This window comes from Grampus griseus (genome assembly GCF_964374135.1).
Source record: "Grampus griseus genome assembly, chromosome: 12".
Classification (NCBI taxonomy): domain Eukaryota; kingdom Metazoa; phylum Chordata; class Mammalia; order Artiodactyla; family Delphinidae; genus Grampus; species Grampus griseus.
Genome location: NC_139006.1, coordinates 84,966,653 through 84,992,059, shown reverse-complemented (window position 1 = coordinate 84,992,059; position 25,407 = coordinate 84,966,653). Strand labels below are relative to the sequence as shown.

Sequence of the window (25,407 nt, the reverse complement as noted above, 5' to 3'; positions counted from 1 at the left end):
CAGGAGCAGCGGATTAAATCTCCACCATCCACTTGATGTACCCTGCATCCGTGGAATACCTGAATACACAACGAATCATGCTAAATTGAGTAGGTGGACTTTGGGAACAACGATGTATATATATATATATATATATATATATATATATTTCTCTTTTTCTCCTTTTGTGAGTATGTATGCATATGCTTCCGTGTGTAATTTTGTCTGTATAGCTTTGCTTTTACCATTTATCCTAGGGTTCTGTCTGTCCGTTTTTGTTTTGTTTTGTTTTTTAGTAGAGTTTTCAGTGCTTGTCATCATTGGTGGATTTGTTTTTTGGTTTGGTTGCTCTCGTCTTTCTTTCTTCCTTTTTTTTAAAATTCCTTTAAAAAATTTTTTTAATCATTATTTTTTGTTTTTTATTTTAATAACTATTTTATTTTATTTTATCTTTCTCTTTCTTCCATTCTTCCTTTCTTTCTCCCTTTTATTCTGAGCCGAGTGGATGACAGGCTCTTGTTGCTCCAGCCAGGCATCAGGGCTGTGCCTCTGAGGTGGAAGAGCCCAGTTTAGGAAATTGGTCCACCAGAGACCTCTCAGCTCCACGTAATATCAAATGGCAAAAATCACCCAGAGATCTCCATCTCATCGCCAACACCCAGCTCCACTCAACAACCACCAAGCTACAGTGCTGGACAACCTATGCCAAAAAATTAGCAAGACAGGAACACACCACCACCCATTACAGAGAGGCTGCCTAAAACCATAATAAGGTCACAGACACCCAAAAACACCACCAGACGTGGACCTGCCCACCAGAAAGACAAGATCCAGCCTCATCCACCAGAACACAGGCACTAGTCCCCTCCACCAGGAAGCCTACACAACCCACTGAACCAACCTTAGCCACTGGGGACAGACACCAAAAACAACGGGAACTACGAACCTGCAGCCTGCGAAAAGGAGACCCCAAACACAGTAAGATAAGCAAAATGAGAAGACAGAGAAACACACAGCAGATGAAGGAGCAAGGTAAAAACCCACCAGACCTAACAAATGAAGAGGAAATAGAAAGTCTACCTGAAAAAGAATTCAGAATAATGATAGTAAAGATGATCAAAAATCTTGGAAATAGAATGGAGAAAATACAAGAAATGTTTAACAAGGACCTAGAACTAAAGAGCACACAAACAATCATGAACAACAAAATAAATGAAATTAAAAATTCTCTAGAAGGGATCAATAGCAGAATAACTGAGGCAGAAGAACGGATAAGTGACCTGGAAGATAAAATAGTGGAAATAACTACCGCAGAGCAGAATAAAGAAAAAAGAATGAAAAGAATTGAGGACAGTCTCTGAGACAATATTAAACGGACCAACATTTGAATTATAGGGGTCCCAGAAGAAGAAGAGAAAAAGAAAGTGACTGAGAAAATATTTGAAGAGATTAGAGTTGAAAACTTCCCTAATATGGGAAAGGAAATAGTTAATCAAGTCAAGGAAGCGCAGAGAGTCCCATACAGGGTACATCCAAGGGGAAACATACCAAGACACATATTAATCAAACTATCAAAAATTAAATACAAAGAAAACCTATTAAAAGCAGCAAGGGAAAAACAACAAATACCACACAAGGGAATCCCCATAAAGTTAACAGCTGATCTTTCAGCAGAAACTCTGCAAGCCAGAAGGGACTGGCAGGACATATTTAAAGTGATGAAGGAGAAAAACCTGCAACCTAGATTACTCTACCCAGCAAGGATCTCATTCAGATTTGATGGAGAAATTAAAACCTTTACAGACAAGCAAAAGCTGAGAGAGTTCAGCACCACCAAACCAGCTTTACAACAAATGCTAAAGGAACTTCTCTAAGCAAGAAACACAAGAGAAGGAAAAGACCTACAATAACGAACCCAAAACAATTAAGAAAATGGGAATAGGAACATACATATCAATAATTACCTTAAATGTAAATGGACTAAATGCTCCCACCAAAAGACACAGATTGGCTGAATGGATACAAAAACAAGACCCTTATATATGCTGTCTACAAGAGACCCACTTCAGACCTAGAGACACATACAGACTGAAAGAAAGGGGATGGAAGAAGATATTCCATGCAAATGGAAACCAAAAGAAAGCTGGAGTAGCAATTCTCATATCAGACAAAATAGACTTTAAAATAAGGACTATTAAAAGAGACAAAGAAGGACACTATATAATGATCAAGGGATCGATCCAAGAAGAAGATATAACAATTGTAAATATTTATGCACCCAACATAGGAGCACCTCAATACATAAGGAAAATACTAACAGCCATAAAAGGGGAAATCGACAGTAACACATTCATAGTACGGGACTTTAACACCCCACTTTCACCAATGGACAGATCATCCAAAATGAAAATCAATAAGGAAACACAAGCTTTAAATGATACATTAAACAAGATGGACTTAATTGATATTTATAGGACATTCCACCCCAAAACAACAGAATACACTTCTTTTCAAGTGCTCATGAAACAGTCTCCAGGACAGATCATATCTTGGGTCACAAATCAAGCCTTGGTAAATTTAAGAAAATTGAAATCATATCAAGCATCCTTTCTGACCACAACGCTATGAGACTAGATATCAATGACAGGAAAAAAAACTGTAAAAAATACAAACACATGGAGGTTAAACAATACACTACTTAATAACCAAGAGATCACTGAAGAAATCAAAGAGGAAATCAAAAAGTACCTAGAAACAAATGACAATGAAAACACGATGACCCAAAACCTATGGGATGCAGCAAGAGCAGTTCTAAGAGGGAAGTTTAGAGCAATACAATCCTACCTTAAGAAACAGGAAACATCTCGAATAAACAACCTAACCTTACACCTAAAACAATTAGAGAAAGAAGAACAAGAAATCCCCACAGTTAGCAGAAGGAAAGAAATCATAAACATCAGATCAGAAATAAATGAAAAAGAAATGAAGGAAATGATAGCAAAGATCAATAAAACTAAAAGCTGGTTCTTTGAGAAGATAAACAAAATTGATAAACCACTAGCCAGACTCATCAAGAAAAAAAGGGACAAGACTCATCTCAATAGAATTAGAAATGAAAAAGGGAAAGTAACAACTGGCACTGCAGAAATACAAAGACTCATGAGAGATTACTACAAGCAACTCTATGCCAATAAAATGGAAAACCTGGAAGAAATGGACAAATTCTTAGAAATGCACAACCTTCTGAGACTGAACCAGGAAGAAATAGAAAATATGAACAGACCAATCACAAGCACTGAAATTGAAACTGTGATTAAAAATCTTCCAACAGGGGCTTCCCTGGTGGCGCAGTGGTTGAGAGTCCGCCTGCCGATGCAGGGGACGTGGGTTCGTGCCCCGGTCCGGGAAGATCCCACATGCCGCGGAGCGGCTAGGCCCGTGAGCCATGGCCACTGAGCCTGCGCTCCGCAACGGGAGAGGCCACAACAGTGAGAGGCCCGCGTACCAAAAAAAAAAAAAAAAAAAATCTTCCAACAAACAAAAGCCCAGGACCAGGTGGATTCAAGGGCGAATTCTATCAAACATTTAGAGAAGAGCTAACACATATCCTTCTCAAACTCTTCCAAAATATTGCAGAGGGAGGAACACTCCCAAACTCATTCTACGAGGCCACCATCACCCTGATACCAAAACCAGACAAGGATGTCACAAAGAAAGAAAACTACAGGCCAATATCACTGATGAACATAGATGCAAAAAATCCTCAACAAAATACTAGCACAAACAGAATCCAACAGCACGTTAAGAGGATCATACACCATGATCAAGTAGGGTTTTTCCCAGGGATGCAAGGATTCTTCAATATACGCCAATCAATCAATGGGATACACCATATAACAAATTGAAAGAGAAAAATCATATGATCATCTCAATACATGCAGAGAAAGCTTTCGACAAAATTCAACACCCATTTATGATAAAAACCCTCCAGAAAGTAGGCATAGAGGGAACTTACCTCAACATAATAAAGGCGATATATGACAAACCGACATCCAACATCATCCTTGATGGTGAAAAACTGAAACCATTTCCACTAAGATCAGGAACAAGACAAGGTTGCCCACTCTCACCACTCTTATTCAACATAGTTTTGGAAGTTTTAGCCACAGCAATCAGAGAAGAAAAAGAAATAAAAGGAATCCAAATCGGAAAAGAACAAGTAAAGCTGTCACTGTTTGCAGATGACATGATACTATACATAGAGAATCCTAAAGATGCTACCAGAAAACTACTAGAGCTAATCAATGAATTTGGTAAAGTAGCAGGATACAAAATTAATGCACAGAAATCTCTGGCATTCCTATACACTAATGATGAAAAATCTGAAACTGAAATTAAGAAAACACTCCCATTTACCATTGCAAAAAAAAGAATAAAATATCTAGGAATAAACCTACCTAAGGAGACAAAAGACCTGTATGCAGAAAATCATAAGACACTGACGAAAGAAATTAAAGATGATACAAATAGATGGAGAGATATACCATGTTCTTGGACTGGAAGAATCAACATTGTAAAAATGACTATACTACCCAAAGCAATCTACAGATTCAATGCAATCCCTATCAAACTACCACTGGTATTCTTCACAGAACTAGAACAAAAAATTTCACAATTTGTGTGGAAACACAAAAGACCCCAAATAGCCAAAGCAACCTTGAGAACGAAAAACGGAGCTGGAGGAATCAGGCTCCCTGACTTCAGACTATACTACAAAGCTACCGTAATCAAGACAGTATGGTACTGGCACAGAAACAGAAATATAGATCAATGGAACAGGATAGAAAGCCCAGAGGTAAACTCATGCACATATGGTCACCTTATCTTTGATAAAAGAGGCAAGAATATACAGTGGAGAAAAGACAGCCTCTTCAATAAGTGGTTCTGGGAAAACTGAACAGGTATATGTAAAAGTATGAGATTAGAACACTCCCTAACACCATACACAAAAATAAGCTCAAAGACTTAAAGACCTAAATGTCAGGAACTATCAAACTCTTAGAGGAAAACAAAGGCAGAACACTCTATGACATAAATCACAGCAAGATCCTTTTTGACCCACCTCCTAGAGAAATGCAAATAAAAACAAAAATAAAGACATGGGACCTCATGAAACTTAAAAGCCTTTGCACAGCAAAGGAAACCATAAACAAGACAAAAAGACAACCCTCAGAATGGGAGAAAATATTAGCAAATGCAGCAACAGACAAAGGAGTAATCTCCAAAATTTACAAGCAGCTCATGCAGCTCAATATCAAAAAAACAAAAAACCCAATCCAAAAATGGGCAGAAGGCCTAAACAGACATTTCTCCAAAGAAGATATATGGATTCCCAACAAACACATGAAAGAATGCTCAATCTTATTATTCATTAGGGAAATCAAAACTACAATGTGATATCATCTCACACCGGTCAGAATGGCCATCATCAAAAAATCTACAAACAATAAATGCTGGAGAGGGTGTGGAGAAAAGGGAATCCTCATACACTGTTGGTGGGAATGTAAGCTGATACAGCCACTATGGAGAACAGTATGCAGGTTCTTTAAAAAACTAAAAATAGAATTACCATATGACCCAGCAATCCCACTACTAGGCATTTACCCTGAGAAAACCATAATTCAGAAAGAGTCATGTACCACAATGTTCATTGCAGTTCTATTTACAATAACCAGGACACGGAAGCAACCTAAGTGTCCATCAACAGATGAATGGATAAAGAAGATGTGGCACATATATACAATGGAATACTACTCAGCCATAAAAAGAAATGAAATTGAGTTATTTGTAGTGAGGTGGATGGACCGAGAGTCTGTCATACAGAGTGAAGTCAGAAAGAGAAAAACAAATACCATATGCTAACACATATATATGGAATCTAAAAAGAAAAAAAAAAAGATCATGAAGAACCTAGGGGCAAGACAGGAATAAAGACGCAGACCTCCTAGAGAATGGACTTGAGGACACGGGGAGGGGGCAGGGTAAGCTGCAACAAAGTGAGAGAGTGGTAGTGTATATATGGACATATATACACTACCAAATGTAAAATAGATAGCTAGTGGGAAGCAGCTGTATAGCACAGGGAGATCAGCTCGGTGCTTTGTGACCAGGTAGAAGGGTGGGATAGGGAGGATGGGAGGGAGGGAGACGCAAGAGGGAAGAGATATGCGGATATATGTATATGTATAACTGATTCACTTTGTTATAAATCAGAAACTAACACACCATTGTAAAGCAATTATACTCCAATAAAAATGTTTAAAAAAAAAAAGACATATACTATGCAATTACATTTATGTGAATAAAGGATAGTCAAAATTAATCTATAGTGACAGAATTCAGAATGATGGTTACCTCTGGGGAAATGGGGCACTGGTATTAGGAATAAGGAATTTCTAGGGTGATAGACATGTTTTATACCTTAATCTACATATATACATATATGTATAAAAATTTATGGAAAAATTAATAAAAAGGAGAGAAACATAAAAAAAAATTCTTAAAACAATAATCCAAGGGAAAAAGGGGCAAATATTTCAAAAGATACCTCATCAAAGAAAATATAAAGAAGGCAAATAAGCACTGATAATCAACATCATTAGGAATCAAATGCAAACTGAAACCATGAAATCCCACTGAGCTCCTATTAGAATGGCGTAAGCAAAACTGACAATAACAAGTGCTCACAAAGACGTGGGGCAAGGGTAACTCTCAAACAGCGTGGTGGGAATATAAAATGTGTAGACACTTTGGAAAACAGTTCAACGGTTTTCTTTAGAAGTTGAATATATATGTACCATATCATCCAGGTATCTCACTTCCAGGTGTTTATTGACTCAAGAGAAATGAAACCTTACATTCGCACAGAAATCTACATGTGAATGTTCGTAGCCCCTCTATTCATAATTGCCAAGAAGAGTAAATGTGGTATTCATTTAAGGCCCATCACTGTGGTTTTCATTTGCATTTCCCCAACAAGTAATGATGTTGAGTATCTTTTCATGTGTTTACTGGCCATTTATATATATATATTGTTTGGAGGAACAGCTATTCAGATTCTTTGCCCATTTTTTAATCACGTTATTTGCCTTGATATTGTTGAATTATAAGCGTTCTTTATGTATTCTGAATACAAGTCCATTATCAGATAGATTTGCAATTTTCCCCCCATTTTATAGGTTTTCCTTTCAACTTCTTGATGGTGTACTTTGAGGCACAAAATTTTTTTTAATTTGGTAAAGTCCAACTCATCTATTTTTTTCTTTTATTTCCCATGCTTTTGGTGTCATAATCAAGAAAGCATTGCTTAACGAAAGGTCACAAGGATTTGTTCATATGTTTTCTTTTAAGGATTTTATAGCTAAGATAATTTATGTTTTGGACAAATAAAACAAGGTATATTTATGGGAATGCAGGGGTTAGTATGCACACAGCCGTTTCCTAGTTCTGTCTGTTGAGAAGGCCAAAAAGCAAAGGGTGCACACAAGCAATGAATACATACAGTATACATATCATGATTTCTAAATACCAATAAAGGAACTAAGGCTCCTGAAAGAGAGGCTGATTTTACCACCAGGGGAGGGAAAACCACCAGATGAACGTGGATCACATTTTGGTGCCAGAAAGTAAACAGATGCTCATAAAAGCATGAGGGCACATCAAAGGGCACAGGAGTCCACCTGAAAGAGCTTGCAATGGCCAAAGCTGAAGAATTGTGAGCAAGAAAATAAATAACAATGATATAATAGAATTATAAGCCACAGAGTAAAATAAGTTCATGCTGGTAAAAATTAATAGAATAAAAATAATTGGAAGAGAAGGGACAGATATTCCTTAAAGAAAAATTCCAATTAAATGTAGAAGGAACAGGGAAGAGAGAAAATGACCATTAGAACTCCACAGATCTTGTTGCAGTCAAGATCCACTAATGAATGTCAAAATTAGTGGTTAAATGCTTAAGGAGAAACAGGCTATTGGCATAATCTGAATGTATCTCCCCTGAGATATGTACTAATTAAAAAGGGGAAATAGTAAGCTTGTAGTGGAGAAATACAGAGACACCATCTTACTCAACTGGTCCAGGTTACATCATCTGCCCTACCATACCCCTGATACACTCCACATCTATTCTGAGAAATTCTTTAAAAATCCTCAACTGAGTCATGAGTAAACATCAGACTAATGCAAAATAAAGAACATTCTACAAAATAACTAATCCATATTCTTTACAAATGTCAAGGTCACATAAGACAATGAAAGATGGAAAAACTGCCATGGACTGCCATGGACTGGAGAAGATTAAGGAGACACAACAACAGAAGGGCATGTTGGTTTCTGAGCTGAATTCTGGAAAAGAAAAACAGCAGAATGGAAAACCTGGTGAAATCTGAATAAAGAATATAATTTAGAAAACAGTACTGTGCTAATGCTAAAGTCTGGTTTTGGTAATTGCACTGTGGTTATATATAATGCTAACATTTGGGGAAGCTGTGTAAAGGATATATGGGAACTCTCTGTACTATTTTTCCAACTTTTCTGCAAGTGTTTTCAAAATAAAAACTTAAAACAAGGAAAATTTGCTAAATGGTAATTTTGCTTGCTAAAAATAGAAATAAGTGAAATTGCAAATGAATAATAATATGCATTTTTACATCTTCAGAACTAAACTTCAAAGCTAATTAAACAAGATACCTCAACTTTCCTCATAACTTGAAAAACTTGTGATGCTATTCTTCACTAAATGCCTTTGCTGGAGACAGCCACCTGTGCTGCAGCATCAGCAGTAGGACCTGTCACCACCTACCTTGTTTCCTCATATAAAACTGCATTTTAGTTGGGGTCATGATACGTCTGGGAAAGTGTGTAAATTTTTAAAATATATAAATTATATTCAATTAATCAGATGATAAAAGGTCTATATAAAAATAAAAGCCACATCAATTACCTGATAAAATTATACTGCCCCTACTATAACTTTCCACAATGTTTTTTTCCCTTAAAATTTTGATAAATGAAGTTGTCAGGGGGGATAAGATCACAATTTTGCCTGCTGATAGAGGTAACCATACTGTATGTGCCTGTATAACCTGTGGCAGCGAGGAAAGCAGCCTAAAAGACAGTTTCAACATGGCTCTGAATTACACAGGCTAATTACACTTAGCGAGGCCACCCAAGAAAGAAAAGGATAGAGTTTTTTTTCTGGAAAAAAAATTTAAACATCACTTTAAAACTTCTCTTTAAGATTATGTAGTTAGAGGATGAGACTGAGAGCTCTTAAGGCTTGAGATCCATCAAAAATGATTAACTAAATGGATTTACATGAATTTGAGGTATTTTCAGTGAATTCTATTAGGTATTACTAACAAAAGCCGTATTTTACTTGTGTACACTGACTTTATTTTAAATGTTGTGAATGCCAATTAAGGACTTCACAGAACATTAAAATATACACTAGAAAGGACATTATTTCAAGATCATATTCATTTTAAAAATATAGTACGCAACATACAAAGAATAAAAATAATTCAAATAATAAGTTTCTACTCTGAAAAAAAAGTTTTATATAGACTTTTTCTAGCCCTAACTTTGGATATATGCTCAGACTGACATGCTAATATACGTATCACACACATAAAACATATACACACATATATAGTTGAGACTCATTTCTCTCAATAACAACTTCAAATAAATGCAAAATACATTCCAGTCCTCTCCTACTACTTTCTTAGTATTAAAACAGCAATAAAAAAAAGCCCAATACCTTTATTTCTACAGAAAATCTCAATATCAATGATAACTTTCAAAGCTCTTTCATATGTATTAGTTAATTTGAACCTCATATTCAAAGGAAAGGCTAAACATTGTTAGTCATTTTGCAGCTGAGAATACAGATGTAGAAGGTTGAGAGACTTGCTTAAAGTCACACATCTCAATGGCAATAAAGTCAGGACACTAAAACCTAGTTCATTTGACTCCACCCGTCCACGCATCCATCCATCCTTCAAATTCTGTACCAGGCAGTAGAAGTACAACTGTGAAAACATTTACCCTAGTGGTTTTTTTTTTTTTTAACTATATTATACCATGCTACTTCCTAGTACACGTTTTCAGATTATCTGATGTCTTAAAACTCAATATGAAGGCTTCCATGATAAGAATTTCATTAACCCATAGATGCTGATTTTTTTTGGGGGGGGGGGTTTACTATTTTATTAACATTTAAATTTCACCAAGAGTTCATGTATATGCTAGCCATTTGTTCAGATTTTTGAAATAAAGACAAAATGGGCAAACAGCTTTAAAGGTGCAGTGTATTTAACACTGCAGAATATATTCACCAACTAGACAATCTAAGGAGTGGTATAACTATACACTTAGGAGGACCAAGTATAGGAACAAACCCTGGAACTTGAGGAAAAACCCGCCATTCAGTACTGAACAGAGGTCCTTGGTTGCTGACAGAATCTCCCCTTGACTTCAGACTTGAGACAAACCGAGGGAGTCTGTCAGTATACAGAGACCACTGCCTTCAGGACAAACAAACAGTAACAGGATGGACTGGCCAGAGCCAGTTCAGGTTGTGGGGACCGGTCTGAAGTGAGCAGGGTCGGCTGGAGGCTGGAAATGCTGCAGCTGAAGGCCAGCATCGGCCGATGACAGCAGCCACCTTCTACAAGTCGCTGATTTCTCCACAAGTTCCTAATGCTTTTCCCAAACAGGGAGTTTTTTGTTGGTTTTTTTTTAAAGCTCCTGGATATGTAGGGTTATATAATTGGAAAACTCCTGAAGACAAACAGACATGGATTTCAATCAGCAAGTTAACCTCTTGAAGCTTCTTTTTTTAAATCATTAAATTGGGAATAACACCTACCAAAGAATTTTGCTTTGAAGATTTAATGGTCTAATGAAAAGTTCAGCACAGACACTATTACTACCCTTCCTCTTTCTTTCTTTGTAATTAAAAAGACAAAACGTGCAAAATAATAGAGTTCTTTAGTTCCCCATACTAACCATCTAAAATAGGAAGTCATACATATTACAGTTTAGAGGACTGTGGGAAGGAAATGGCAGAAAGTGGACCAGAGAGACACACGGGGCAAATATTTCCTTAAGCCTACTCCACAATGTTAAGTAGATAAAGGAAGTTTTTAGACATATACTGAAGACATGTTAGAGAGAACATATTTATTCTTCAGGAGATTAAATTTTAAAATATTTAAGAATGTTAATTAGAAAGTTTTGAAAAAAACCTATATCAGTATATTACTCAATAAAAGAGAAATGGTGATGAGTTCAGAGTCAGCTTAACTCACCAGTAAACAGCACATTTACTGACACACAAACACAAATGAGACCATCCTAGAGAGCGATTATATTACTGAAAAAAAGGAGACTGATGGAAAAATAGTGCTTTGACATTATTCACCCACTGACTACAAAGAATGTAAGATAGTCCTAAACTCAGGAATTCCAACAGGAGTGAGAGTGAGAGAGAGCGGAGAGAGAGGCCAATTAGCAAAATACCTATCTGCTGTGCCATGATGGACAGAAGGCACCAGACTATGTAGACAGGGCTTTGAAAGAAACAAAGACATTTAGCAGCAGTTAAGAAAAATAGTAAATTAACCCATGGATGATGTCTGAGGTTAAAGAATCAAATTGTTGAGCTGTTAATTATTTTAGGAAGTCTTTTGTTAAGTGGTGAAGTATCAGGAGACTGGAAAACAAGGATTCCAGTCTGAAGGTTAAAAAGAAAGAGGGGAGAGGCTGAAAATTATAGAGCTGTAAGTCTAACATCTATATTAGGAAATAAATTTGAGATGATACTTATGGATGAGCTTAATAATACATTTGGAGAAGTACAATTTAATAGGAGTGAGTCAGCATGGATTTACCAAAGGCAATCATGTCAGAAAAAATTTCGTTCCTTTTTAAGTTGAAGTAATAATTGGTTTATGTAAGGGAGAACCAATGAGAAACTGTCAGGATTTTCTGAGATTTTTGGACCTTTTCATAAAATGAATTATTGTACAAAATGTCATGACATGTGTCAGGGCACCCAACTAACAAAAGGGGATGAAAGTAATGGGGTTAAAAATAGAGGGCCAAAGAATTTGGGAAAAGACTGCATTCTACAAGGCTCTCTATATATCAGAACACTAACGTTTTTAATTAATGATGAAGAAAACCTTTTATATTACAAAATTTGAATATATCACTAAATGAGAGGGAATGGTTAAGATACAAAAGGCTATAGCTGTTTTATCTTAACCGTGATAGATTAAGCAAATGGGCTCAGAGGTGGAATATGAAACTTAATCTGCCTAAGTATAAAGTGATGCACTTGGATAGAATTAAGGAATCAGTTAAATATAGTTTAAATGGTACTGAACTGGTAACCATTAGAAAGAAAAAGGATTTGGAATTTGGATAAGAGTCAAACTTTCACATTCTTATTCTTATAACTGGGTGAGAGAAATGCTATGGAATGAAGTTAAATAATACATGTCATAAAGAATTTAAAAAATGACTATCTTATAGGAGAATAAAAAATTCTAATCTGTGAAGAGGGTTTGATAGATTCATGTGCTATCATCCTGCACAGGCAATAATCTAATGTATATTGTAAAGGATTAAGTATTGATATATATAAGAACTAATGAAAATCATATCAATACAAATATGATAAAAAACATGACAGTAGAAAAATTAAGGAAATTAGGAAAAATACCGTCCCATCACTTAATGCTTAATTTCCCCTAATAAGAGAACACTATTTGATTATTACCTTTGGAAAAGGCAGAAACATTTACTACATTTAAAGTCCCAGCTTCTCAGATGAGAATATGGAAGAACTAAGCCAACCTCCTAGTCTCCACGCAGCGCTCATCCTGCGGGAAAGTGGCCACTTCACGCCTGGGCCCTCCGGGTGCACCTGTGCAGGTGCAGGGAGCATAGCTTCAATTTGAGCCGTGGAGGCACAACGTGGAGTCTGTCTCTTGGAGTTCGTGAGAAAAAACATCTTCTTCGTAGTCACAAGCAGCAGAGCCCTGGCACACCCCCTCCACTCTCTCCTTAGCCCTCTCCATCTTAACCTTCAGGTTATTTTTAAAGTATTCTGAGATATTACCACCCAAGTCCAATTGAAGGTCACCTGTACTGCAAACATAAAGTGTGTGTAATTCTTTCTCAAGGTGTAGTGAATGAACACCAAGCTTATTCACGGATAAGAGAGATGGGAGAAATACAACTGCTAAAACTATGAAGCTCAAATAAAGATCACTTTTGAGCTGAAACGGATTTCACGTAATAGAGAACAAGTGTAATGTACAATGACAGAAAAGATTCTGGCCACTTGCAATCTGACATCAGTTTTGCGGGACTAATGTGATTGCATAATCTCATCATATTAGATCTAGAGTGGACCTAAATGAACCTCTTTGGAAGTTTAGGGGTCAAGGGAATCCTGTTCTTTTAAAAAGAGAAGTACTGGGCTTCCCTGGTGGCGCAGTGGTTGAGAGTCCGCCTGCCGATGCAGGGCATACGGGTTCGTGCCCCGGTCCGGGAAGATCCCACATGCCGCGGAGCGGCTGGGCCCGTGAGCCATGGCCGCTGAGCCTGCGCGTCCGGAGCCTATGCTCTGCAACGGGAGAGGCCACAGCAGTGAGAGGCCCGCGTACCGCAAAAAAAAAAAAAAAAAAAAAAAAGAGAAGTACCTACAGAAAAGGGTACAACTCAGAGAAGAGCTTGAGGAATTTTCCCCAACTGAACACAACCACGTCCCAACATCAGGGATAAGAAGGAGAACCAGCACCGCCTCTCCTCATCCCAGGTACTGGTCTCTACACCACAGATTAGTCTTGGCTGCTTTTATATTTAATAAAGAATGAAATAATACAGAATATACTCCTTCCTGTTTGGCTTAACTTCATCCAATGATATGATCGTGAGACTTACTCATATTGTCGCTTTAGCTGTAGTTCAATCATTCTCATTGCTGTAGAGTGTTCCATTAGGTAAATATGCAACCTTTCTACTTGATGGACGTTCGAGTAGTTTGGGGTTTTGACTATGATGAGTACATCAATTATCAAGTATAAATAATAAAGTAAAGGACTATTTCAAGTAAAAGATTAAAGTTGTCACTGCAGATAAAAAAACGAAATGCAGCTATATGCTGTTTATAAGGCAGCTGGTATAGCTATACAATATAAAACACAGAATGATGGCAATAAGTATTACTACAGATAAAAAGGAACATTTCATAATTATAAGAGAATTAAATATTTTTTCTTTATCTTAGGTGGGTATATGTATAAAACAAACCTAAAGTTCCAAGTATCCAGTGATTTATCTTTAAAACATGTAAAGCCAAAATTAACAGAAAAACAGACAAATCCATAATCATAGTGGGCAACTTTAATATACCTCTCTTACCATAGTGATAGAGTTAGCATAAAAAAATCAGTAAGAGTACAGACAATCTGAGCAATACAGTAAAGAAATGAGGTAAGTGACATATAGGAAACACAGAATGCAGCACCAAACAACACTGATATTTCTAGTATGTCTCAAACATTTACCAAAACTCATCATATGCTGGGCATAAAGAAAGTATAAACAGATTCTGAAGGATTAAAATAATTCAGACGATGTTCTGTAAACACAGTAGATGTAAGCTAGAAATCAATTTACATTACTATTTCAGTGGTTAACAAAAAGATAATTAGAAAATCCCCAAATGCCTGGAAATCAAATACTGCATTTCTAAATAATCCACTTTTATTTAAAAAAAATAAATGACCACTTGTATCTTGTTTTCCAACAAAAGCTACAACCAAAATTAAAGCTCACATATAGCCTTTAATTCTCAGGAGTATGAAACGGAAAATGGTATCAAAGTCATTCTTCTAGTTCCCAACAACAATTGAGAAAGAAGACAATGGATCGTCAACGGAAGCCAACAGAGAAGAACACTGGGCAACGATGGGTGCCAAGTATTATCACATCAAACAGTTTACATATTGTACCATCTTGGTTAGATCATATGAAAACTGTGCTGTAGGCATCACTATCCCCAGCTTACAGAGGGGAAGACGGAGACCCAGAGTTAAAACAGGGTTTCCAAAATCATTCAACAGGGAAATGAGAGCTGAAGTTAAAACCCAGCCTGCTCTGAAGGCCATGCACACAGAAACACGGGATGCTACAGTGAGGAGGGACCTCGGAGATGGCACGGACCTCACTGCAGGGCCCCCAGGGGAAGCACAACTGCAGGAAAACCACTTTCTCAGAACTGTTTTCCAACGACAAAAAAAATTAAATACCTTATTTTAACACAGACATTTCCAAATATCATCTTAACTAAAATTTAAAATACCCCAAATGACATTATTTACAATCTTTTCTGTTGCTGTTGTTTCACATTTTCCTTCTCATGAGAGCATTAGATGTTCGATCTACATGGGAGAGCCAAGTCAGATCCAGAGTGAATCTGTTTATTTGTTCTGGGGTAGTTTAAAAGAACTGCTTCATATGCTTCACTGAATTTTTGGTTACAGATTTCTCAACACATGAATAGTGTTGACAGCAGAGAAGGCTGCTGATAAGTCACCATTAGGTCTGGGCATAAACCTCTCTGAAGATTTCAGGCCACCTCCGGACCCTGCACAGTACCGTGCATCAGGGATTCACCCACTGTGCTGCCTAATTCCTCTACCGGAAGCACGGAAGGAAGAGCGGCAAGCGCCCGCTTCGACACCTCACTTCACGTGGAGGAGGGCGCGTTCCACACACCCATGAAGGTATTACAGTTGACTCAGAATTACAAGGTGAAAGAGTCAATCTAAGGATTTTGCCGTTTTAAAGTTTTCTCTTAACTGAGCTAAGTTTATCAAAGCAAATATATTACTGAGGAGCAATCTTGCCTTGCACGGGGGGAATAAACAAGTGACACTCCACATGCACCACATGGATTTCGTTTGTCAAAATACTGAGGAATGCTACTGTGATTTATATAGAAAAAGGTTCCAAAAGAATCATAAAAATACAAACAGAAAACTAGGATCCTATGCAGAAGAGCATCACACACATACGCAAGGAAACGAGGATAACTTTTCTAAAAAAGATTTTATACAAATGATATCTCAAAACAGAACTCTCAGCATCACTAGAGCAGCAATGGCGTAAGCGAAGAGTCTGTCCTTTCTGTGCAGAACAACAAAAGGAATGTGTTTCTTTGGTCTGCAATTAGCTTCCTCTCCCTTTCTTTGCTGTTTACTTCATTTAAGAGCTAGAGACACCTTATTTTAGGAAAATAACCTACTTTTAATGTCTGATTGGTGCAATGGAAGAGAGAGACAGAATGCGTCAATATTACATCTTGAGAAGCTGAAATAGTGAAACTACCTTGAAAATGGTACTTTGCTGACAACCTACCATCAGTTTAGATCATTTTGCTTGGCCATTTCTGGAAGCACCAGCTTTTAGGCACTATTTCTGACATCCGCATTGTCATGCACTCATATTAATAAAGAATCCGTAGGTACTCATGGCCAGAAGATACTTCAATTTGACTTTATCTGTTTTTGTGAACTAAAGTTGATAAACTGTCTAGCTCAAAACCTTTTCAGTGACAACCTCACCAAAATACAAAGAATATTGACCCCCGTTTTTCTTTTTCAAAAACAGACGTGGGTACAACAGAGATTACTAAATCAGATGTTTTACCATGACTTTAAAGAGTCAATCTGATGAGTATAAACAGAGAAATTTGAGAACACAACAGCAGAAAACAAATAATAACCTTACATTCAGTGTCAAATGGATTAGGACTATTATTCTACCTCAAATTACTCAACAAGTCCTGTTTCTTTCACTGTAGACATTACATTACCAATGTCATTTACATATTTTGCAAAGGCAGCCTTGCATCTGGGGTGGGATTTCACACAACTTTCAAACACTAGTGTCACTTCGCCAGCATCAGCACCAACACCCACAGTCCTTTGCACTGATCATTCTCGGCACGAGAGTACTGTGCTAAGAGCTTCATAGACAAGATCTTTTTAAATTCTCACAATAACCCTTTAAATAGATCCCACCACATCGATTTATGTACGAGAAATCTAAGGTGATGAGATGAGCCTGCCTGTAACCCACACAGCCAGGATGGGGAGGACAGTTTAAAAACAGCTCCAATTGCTCCCAAAGCACCTGCTTTAAACATCCCCTGGATCCCCTGGCATTATTTAAATGAAGTCCTGTTTGGACTACAGTTGGAACTGCCGGCAAATGTCCTGCAGGGGACTACCTCTTCCGACAGGTCCCATACTCACCATCCATCACCTGGCTACTCTGCACGGAAGAACTCTGCACTCAAGGCCCCCTTGTTCACTAAACAAAAGGCTGGGCTCCAGGGGGTCAATGTGCTTAACCCTGCAGTTGGTGCTGCATATCTGATCCCCCCACAGCATCTGACAGCCAGTCCAACAAGGCCAGAGTGATCTCAGCAGCCTCTGCCATCACCAACGTTCCCTGAAACCCGTATCACGGGCCCTCCTAGTTTTGGGGACACGTGTGGCACTGTTACCCCATCCAGGTTCTCCTGCTCTCCTCAGTCACATTCTTCCCCTTTCCAGGTATCTACTGGAAAACCGTGGTACAAGGGATAGGGCAGGCATAACATTTTAAATCACAAACATTTTCTGGAAAAAATTAAAAACCTTATCAATTAGCCAAAATACGAAGCTCAAACAACTACTGTCTCAGATCAACCGCGTTTTGAGTATTTGCCATTAATAGCTCTGCTGTCCTGCGATGATTATTTCGTCATATTTGCTCTTGATGAAATATAATTGAAAAGACCTGTTTTTATAGTTGAGGGGGATAAGACCAAGTGTTCTTTTTTATAAGTCTTGAAGCAGATACTATCACACATGCTACCACATTTAAATAAAGGCTGGTAATGCACACACAGCCTAGTAACTATCGTGATGAGTGAGCATCTTACATAATAGTTTTCGTTTCTTACCTGCGTGCAGGTAGGCCAGGTCAGGGTTTTCGATGTCAGGATGCTGCTCTTTCAAGTGGTTTCGAAACTCCACAGGGACGTTGGTCCCATAGTCACACTTGGGGCAGTTGTACATCTTGACCCCTTCATGTTTGCCCGTGTGTAGAATGTGTTTGCGGATATTTTCAGCACAGTTTGACCTACCAAGAAAGAAAGAAAAGTAAACGGAATTAAGGTCAAATCAATAACACGAGACCACAGATCACGATGGCAGTGACCACTCGTGCAGACCTCACAGGTATCAGGTGCTATGTGTGCTCTAAGTGTTGTGCTCTGTAAGAGTTAACATGAATCGTATGAGGCTGGGAGCTCTTAAAACCTTGGCGCTAATTTCTAGGTTGGCTTTTACCTGAGCAATTCATTTCTATGCAGAACTGGAAACACAAAGTCCCAAGTTCTATCATTTTAATATCAAATTATTCTGGTACCACTTGAGGGCAGTGAAGGAGTTTCCTTAATCCCGAGAACACACCTTGCACCACGGAGTACTGATACAAAGGCAAGCCCTGTCACCTCCACTGAAATTGGAGCATTAAGGAAAAAAAGATGCCTTGACTTTTAGACCTGTCAAGTGAGCTGCTTCTAAGTAAGGCTCTAAGATAGTCTGACGATAGAAAAGTAGCTGGAAACAGCCCCTCAGCCCACAGCTGGGCAATGTGCGAAGTTCCAGTGAGGTTCCTGTACTGGTGTAGGTTTTGAAGAGGGATGGACTGAATAAATACAATTGAGGGTCTGTATATTTCCCACCAAATTGTCCCTGAAAATAGGCTCCTCTCCCACTGCTTTCCTGCAGACGCAGAAATGCAAGGCCTGAAATGACCAGAACCCTGGGCACAGGGAACTGCTCATGAGGCAAACTGTTCACCGCCTGCTCCCAGCCCTCTCAGCACAGGCACTGCAACTGTGCCCCCAGACCGTGTCCAATTAACAGCAGTTAAACAGAGCGGGCATACAATCATTAAGAGTGGGTGACTGAATATGTCTTCAGTTGGACATTGATTTCTAAAGAGAGTCCCAGTTCATAGATTGGAAGACTTAATATTATTAAGATGGCAATACTCCCCAAACTGATGTACAGATTCAGTGCAACCCTATCAAAATCTCAGCTGGATTTCTTATAGAAATTGAAATGCTGATTCTAAAATTCACAAGGAAACGCATGGAACCTAGAAGACTCAATACAGTCTCACAAAGAACTAAGTTGAGGACTCACACTTTCTGATTTCAAAACTTACGAAGCAACAGTGATCAAGACAGTTCCATGGGAAGTTAGATGCCTCAGCGCAAGGCTGCAGGCTCCTTGTGGGGAGCAGGGATTCATGCCGGACTTGCTGGGCCCATGAGCGCAAGCATTGGGTTTATGGAGAAGGCATTCTGAATTATGAGGACATTTCAAATGAAATTTTGAAATATGACACACTGAAAATTTTGAGGCAGCTTTACATATATGTACATATATACGTGTATAAATATATAAAGCGTGGGCTGGGCAATTAGCAAAAGGACCAGAGATGCGACCTAATTTTACGGCTTCTTAAAAAATATGTAATAAAGGAAATATTTTATTCAGTTCAAAAGCAATGCATTTTAAAATAATAAATTAATAAAATAAACCACAAGTGCTTCTAGAACGCCATAAGACTATGGCAGTACTACACACTCACTGCCTATTAACACAAAAGCATGTTAAATTTGTGTTATTTAACCTAATAAGAAGGAAGCTTAAAAAGAATCCTAATGAATATTTTTTCCTCTTTTGATGCATATTATTTCAGTTATTAAAAAATAATGCACCACTGAAGTTGAAGAAACATACTTTCACATATTTCAAACATCAAACAGTCTAGTGATAGACAGATATAGCAAAGCCTCCTCCAGCACGGGCCGGATCACCCCCACCTCCACCAGGAACCCGGGATCCCTAACTTCTTATCAATCTTTTGGGAGAATTAAGAATGATTTTTCCAATCCACAAACACACTGTATCTTCTTTTCTCCCCTCTTCTTGTATGTAAATCTGTTGGCATAACACGTGTCAGCAGCACCTTCTTCCACCTAACAACAAGGCGCGGGGATGTTGTTTCCACGTGACTATGTTAGAGCAGAGTGTCCTTCCTGATGCCTCCCTCTACCCTCCCCTACTCCCTCCCTCTGCTCCGCCTCCTTTCCTTCCTTTGTTAATAGCCAGGCAGTATTTCACGGTAAGGACAGAGAGTGTTATATTTAACTGACCCTCTACTGATGAGCATTTAGGTTGTTTCCAATCATTTGCTAGTATAAACAAGGTTGCAATGAATCATCTTGTGAAACACTTTCCATTTCTCAGGATGCCAAGAAAATCTCAGGATGCCAAGTGGAATTGCTTCCAATGGCAATGGGCATATGCTTTTGTAATTTTGATAAATGCTGCCCAACTGCCATCCAGAGGAGTTGTAGCAATTTACATGTCCACCAACAACGTTTGACAGAGTCTGTTTCTGCACATTCGTGCCACTGTAATGTGTTGTGTTACCAAACTTTCACATTTTTGCCAACTTGGTGGGTGAAAAATGGTAGCTCACTGGGGTTTCAATTTTTAACCTTTAAAAGTTTTAATCTGCATTTCTTTTGTAACGAATAAAGTTTCTTCGAATATTGAAATGTCATATGTATTTTCTTTTCTCTGTACTGCTTTTCCATATTTTTGATCAGTTTTTTTCCTAAGGGTTGTTAGTCATTCTCTTATACATAAAGGAGGTAGGTACTTTATGACAAAAGTAACAAATATTTCTTCCTTAGTTTCCTTTAGACTTTGCTTACAGCATCTTCTGAAAAGCAGAAGTGTTTTATTTTGTTCATCTTTTGTCCTATGGCTTCCTTACTTGGAGGTCATAAAAGGATTGTCCCTAATTTGGTTCTAGTACTTGAATAGTTTCATTATGTTCCACTGAATATTAGATCCCTTGCAAAATTCTCCTAGAGTGTGGTGTGAACTGTGGATCCAGACTGCTAGCCAGAGCTGTCAAGACAACATCTTAATAGTCTACCTTTCCCCCACTGACTTGAAATGCTACCTTCATCAATATTTTATTTATTTGAAGCTAATTCTGGATTTTCTATCACAGTCTGCTGGTCTGTCTCTGCCTGCGCCCATCTGTTACGACGAACCAAGCTGCACAAGGCTCACATCTGGTAGAACTCATCCTTCTGCACTGCTCCTTTCCTCCCAGGTCACAACTTCCCACCCAAGCCATCAGATCATCAATCACAAGACTGTGCTGGTGAGCTGGTGTGGCAAACATCATGAGTTAACTACGGAACCAGAGAGAATAAAGTAGTATCACTAAGACACAATCAGGTAATTTCTATGTATTTATTAACATGTACTGGTAGTACTGTCTTACCGATAAAGAAAAGGAAATGCAGAGAGAGCGGGCACAGATGTCATGCGCTAACGTGCACACACATCCCAATGAACATTCCTTTCCTAGTTCCCCAAGGGAAGCTATGTAACTGCCTCACCACTCCCAAACTCCTGTGTGACATTAAAGACTGCCTTGGTCTACTGCTAATAATCTGACAGGCTGTGTATGTAAATGGACATTACAGTCTTCCGAAAGTTCTACTTAAAGAACTGTGTTAGTTTTCTTTAACGTTCTCCCCTCCACACTTGTGACCATGGAGTACTTTGCTGTTGTTGTTACTTTATGGGAATAATATATGTCTCTCATAAGGCTGTCATGAGGGTTAAGGTAAATGATACTAAACAAGTTCAGAAAATACAGGAGGTACTCAGTTCGCTTTTGATTACTGTTGCTAGTCTTTCTATTAAATGCAGTACAGTCCAACTATCTGGATCATCATTAGCAATTTTCTCACTGTATACGAAAGGCAATTTCAATTCGTTTGAAAAATAGATTTCCCAAACAGTTATATAGTGCATGCATGCATATATGTTTAGAAATGTGATTTCTTTCTATGCATGTTCAGAATATACTTTTTGAACCAATACCCTTGAAAAGAATTACTCTGTAGTTAAGTATGCATTGGAACAAGTGTATTATAGTACATATTTATCTAAAAGCTCAGTTGAAAGAGGCTTCTACTGTATCTTTAAAAGAGTAATCCAGGGCTTCCCTGGTGGCGCAGTGGTTGAGAGTCCGCCTGCCGATGCAGGGGACACGGGTTCGTGCCCCGGTCCGGGAAGATCCCAACATGTCGCGGAGCGGCTAGGCCCGTGAGCCATGGCCGCTGAGCCTGTGCGTCCGGAGCCTGTGCTCTGCAATGGGAGAGGCCACAGCAGTGAGAGGCCCATGTACCGCAAAAAAAAAAAAAAAAAAAAAAGTAATCCAAAATGAATAAAGAATAATCCAAAGGAAGTCTTTTTGTAAACTAAATTTAAGAAGTTTTCACATTTTTTTAACCAGTAGTATTTAATTATAAATTCACTGAGCAAAAACTGAGTCTAAGAAAGCCTGGGAAATCTCCAAGGGAGAAGAAAATAAAGCTGCGAGTCACTGCAGGTGGCAGGCAGTAACCAATACAGCAGCGCAGGGCTTCTTCCACAATTTACATAACACAGCCCAGGATACAGTCCTCTGCCACTTATGTTCTCACTAAAGGACCCATAAAGAAAGAGCCTGGTGGGCTTCCCTGGTGGCGCAGTGGTGGAGAGTCCACCTGCCGATGCAGGGGACACGGGTTCGTGCCCCGGTCCGGGAGGATCCCACATGCCGCGGAGCGGCTGGGCCCGTGAGCCACGGCCGCTGAGCCTGCGCGTCCGGAGCCTGTGCTCCTCAACGGGAGAGGCCACAACAGTGAGAGGCCCGCGTACCGCAAAACAAAACAAAAAAAAAAAGAAAGAGGCTGGTAATTTTAGATTACTAAACAGTTGTGCTGGTTAAATTTAACATTGGTTAGAGGGTACAAGAATAAAGAAGTTCAAATTCCTCTGGTTAAAATGGAACATTTTATCAACAATGTTTAGCAAACAGATGAATGTCATTGGGAGTGTTGAACGCAATACATCACCAGGACAAAGAACACAAGGACCAATGTATACGGGGATAAAGATGTCATTTCAGATCAGTGAGGAAATGATGGGTCATACAACAAACGGTGTTCAGTCAATTACCTATCACATGGGGAAGAAATAGTTAGACTCTTGTGGTCTTATACCATGCAAAAGTAAATGCCATTTGGACTTTAAGATTAACCTAAGGACACTAAATTATAAACGTGCTAGAAGAAAATACAAGAAAACATTTTTATAATCTTGATTTGAAAGAGCTTTCCTGAATAAAATTCAGAACACAAATGCTATAAAAAGATGTAGCAAAAACACTTCATAAAACTTAAAACTGCTATATAGCATAATAGTCATAAATAAAGTTAAAAGACAGGGCAAAGAAATGGACAAAATATATGAAACATATATAAAATGATTAATATACAGACTACAAAATGAGTACCTATGGTTAATAAGAAAAAAGATAAAAATCTTAAAAACTGGATAAAAAACATAAGCAAGAAATTCCTAACTGGAGATCTACAAATGGTTATGTAAGCATTAAATGACTCCAGTAACCAAGGAAATACCAATGAAAGCCTAAGGTAACAGAAGGGCAAAATTTAAGAAGACTGGTAGCATTAATGAACGGTAAGGGAAATGAATGCCACTGGTAAGTGTCAGTTAGCAAAGGCTTCGGGAAGACGTTTGATGATAGCCTTCAAAAGTAAAATACACACATACTCTTGGACTTAGGAGTTCATTTCTAGAAGTTATCCATAAGGAGAATCATTAAACCATTATTTGTGGCTAAACACTAGGGGAGAATGTGAAACTAGATGTTTGCTTACAAAGGAAATGAGTTGTTAATTTACAATGATCCACACTAAGGATTTCCATACTGCTGAGAGGTAAGGGTTACCATGCAAGCCTGCTTCTCAGAGTAGGAGCTGGTCTCCTACAGAGCTCCATGGAAGCCAACTACATCCTGGTAGAACGCTGGGAGGGCACAGCCTGATCCCAGGAAAAGCAAGGGTACCCCCCAGCCATGAGTGGTGCCAGAACAAGGCAAGCGACCTGGTAGGCCAGGCCACACGACTGCTCCCGCACAGCCCTGACCTCAAGCCATCCAGGTGGTAGGCCAGGCCACACGACTGCTCCCGCACAGCCCTGACCTCAAGCCATCCAGGTGGTAGGCCAGGCCACAAGACTGCTCCTGCACAGCCCTGACCTCACGCCATCCAGGTGGTAGGCCAGGCCACACGACTGCTCCCGCACAGCCCTGACCTCACGCCATCCAGGTGGTAGGCCAGGCCACACGACTGCTCCTGCACAGCCCTGACCTCACGCCATCCAGGTGGTAGGCCAGGCCACACGACTGCTCCCGCACAGCCCTGACCTCACGCCATCCAGGTGGTAGGCCAGGCCACACGACTGCTCCCGCATAGCCCTGACCTCACGCCATCGAGGGTGGGCTCCCCAAGCAGTGGAGCTGACCAGTCCCACGGTGCCTTTCCCAGTCTGACGCCAGGCACCGCAACGTCCCTGAGTGTGGCTCCAGAGAACCACAGGTGTGACAGGTACAGAGACAGGCTGAGAGGAGGAGTAACGATGACACGCCTGTCTCTGAATCTCCCTCAAATGCTACGGAGGAAGCCCTGGTGTGTGTGTGTGCAGCTCATCATTCATCCTTATTTGTTGGACAAAAGCCATTCACAAAATAAGGTACACCTTATGTACTACCATGGAAAAACTTCCAAGACACACTGTTAAGTTAAAAAAAAAAAAAGCAAGTCCCAGGTAAATACATATAAGAATCCTTTCAACTTTTGAAAACTACACAATATACTCATATAGATACACAAATGCATTAAATGGGTATTAGAAGAAAGCCTAGCAAACTATTGATGGTAATTATATTTATGGAAAGGTTTCCAAGGCAGAGGGAACTTCTACATTTGCTCAGTATATTTTTGGATCACTTGGATTATTCATGAGAATATCTTTAAGTTTTACTCATGTAAAGCAAATATGATCAAAACATGCAGCTTAAAAACAACTGGATTGGATAGTATTATACAGAATGTAAATGTCATAAACAATACAACAGTATAGCTGACATAAGTTGGTAATAGAAATGAAAATCAAGTGTGAAGATTCTCATGCTTACATAGACATAATTCAATTTGATGAATCAAGTAAAAGATTTAAGTAAGGTAAGTCAGGTTGTAAAGGTAATCACTTAGAAAACCAAAATGAATACAGTAAAAAAAAAATAGGGGAGAGAGGAGAGGTGTAGCGGTAAACC

At 38.8% G+C, this 25,407-nt stretch overlaps 1 protein-coding gene across 2 annotated transcripts in view; it reads right to left on the bottom strand.

Annotated features, from left to right (window-relative positions):
* The window catches only part of ZNF407 (zinc finger protein 407), a 420,199-nt gene that overhangs the window by 127,173 nt on the left and 267,619 nt on the right, over positions 1 to 25,407 (bottom strand). For both annotated transcript variants that reach the window (XM_082667537.1, XM_082667538.1), the window contains exon 8: positions 18,074 to 18,252. In XM_082667537.1, the coding sequence (XP_082523663.1) occupies positions 18,074 to 18,252 (179 nt within the window). The remainder of the gene's footprint in view (positions 1 to 18,073; positions 18,253 to 25,407) is intronic.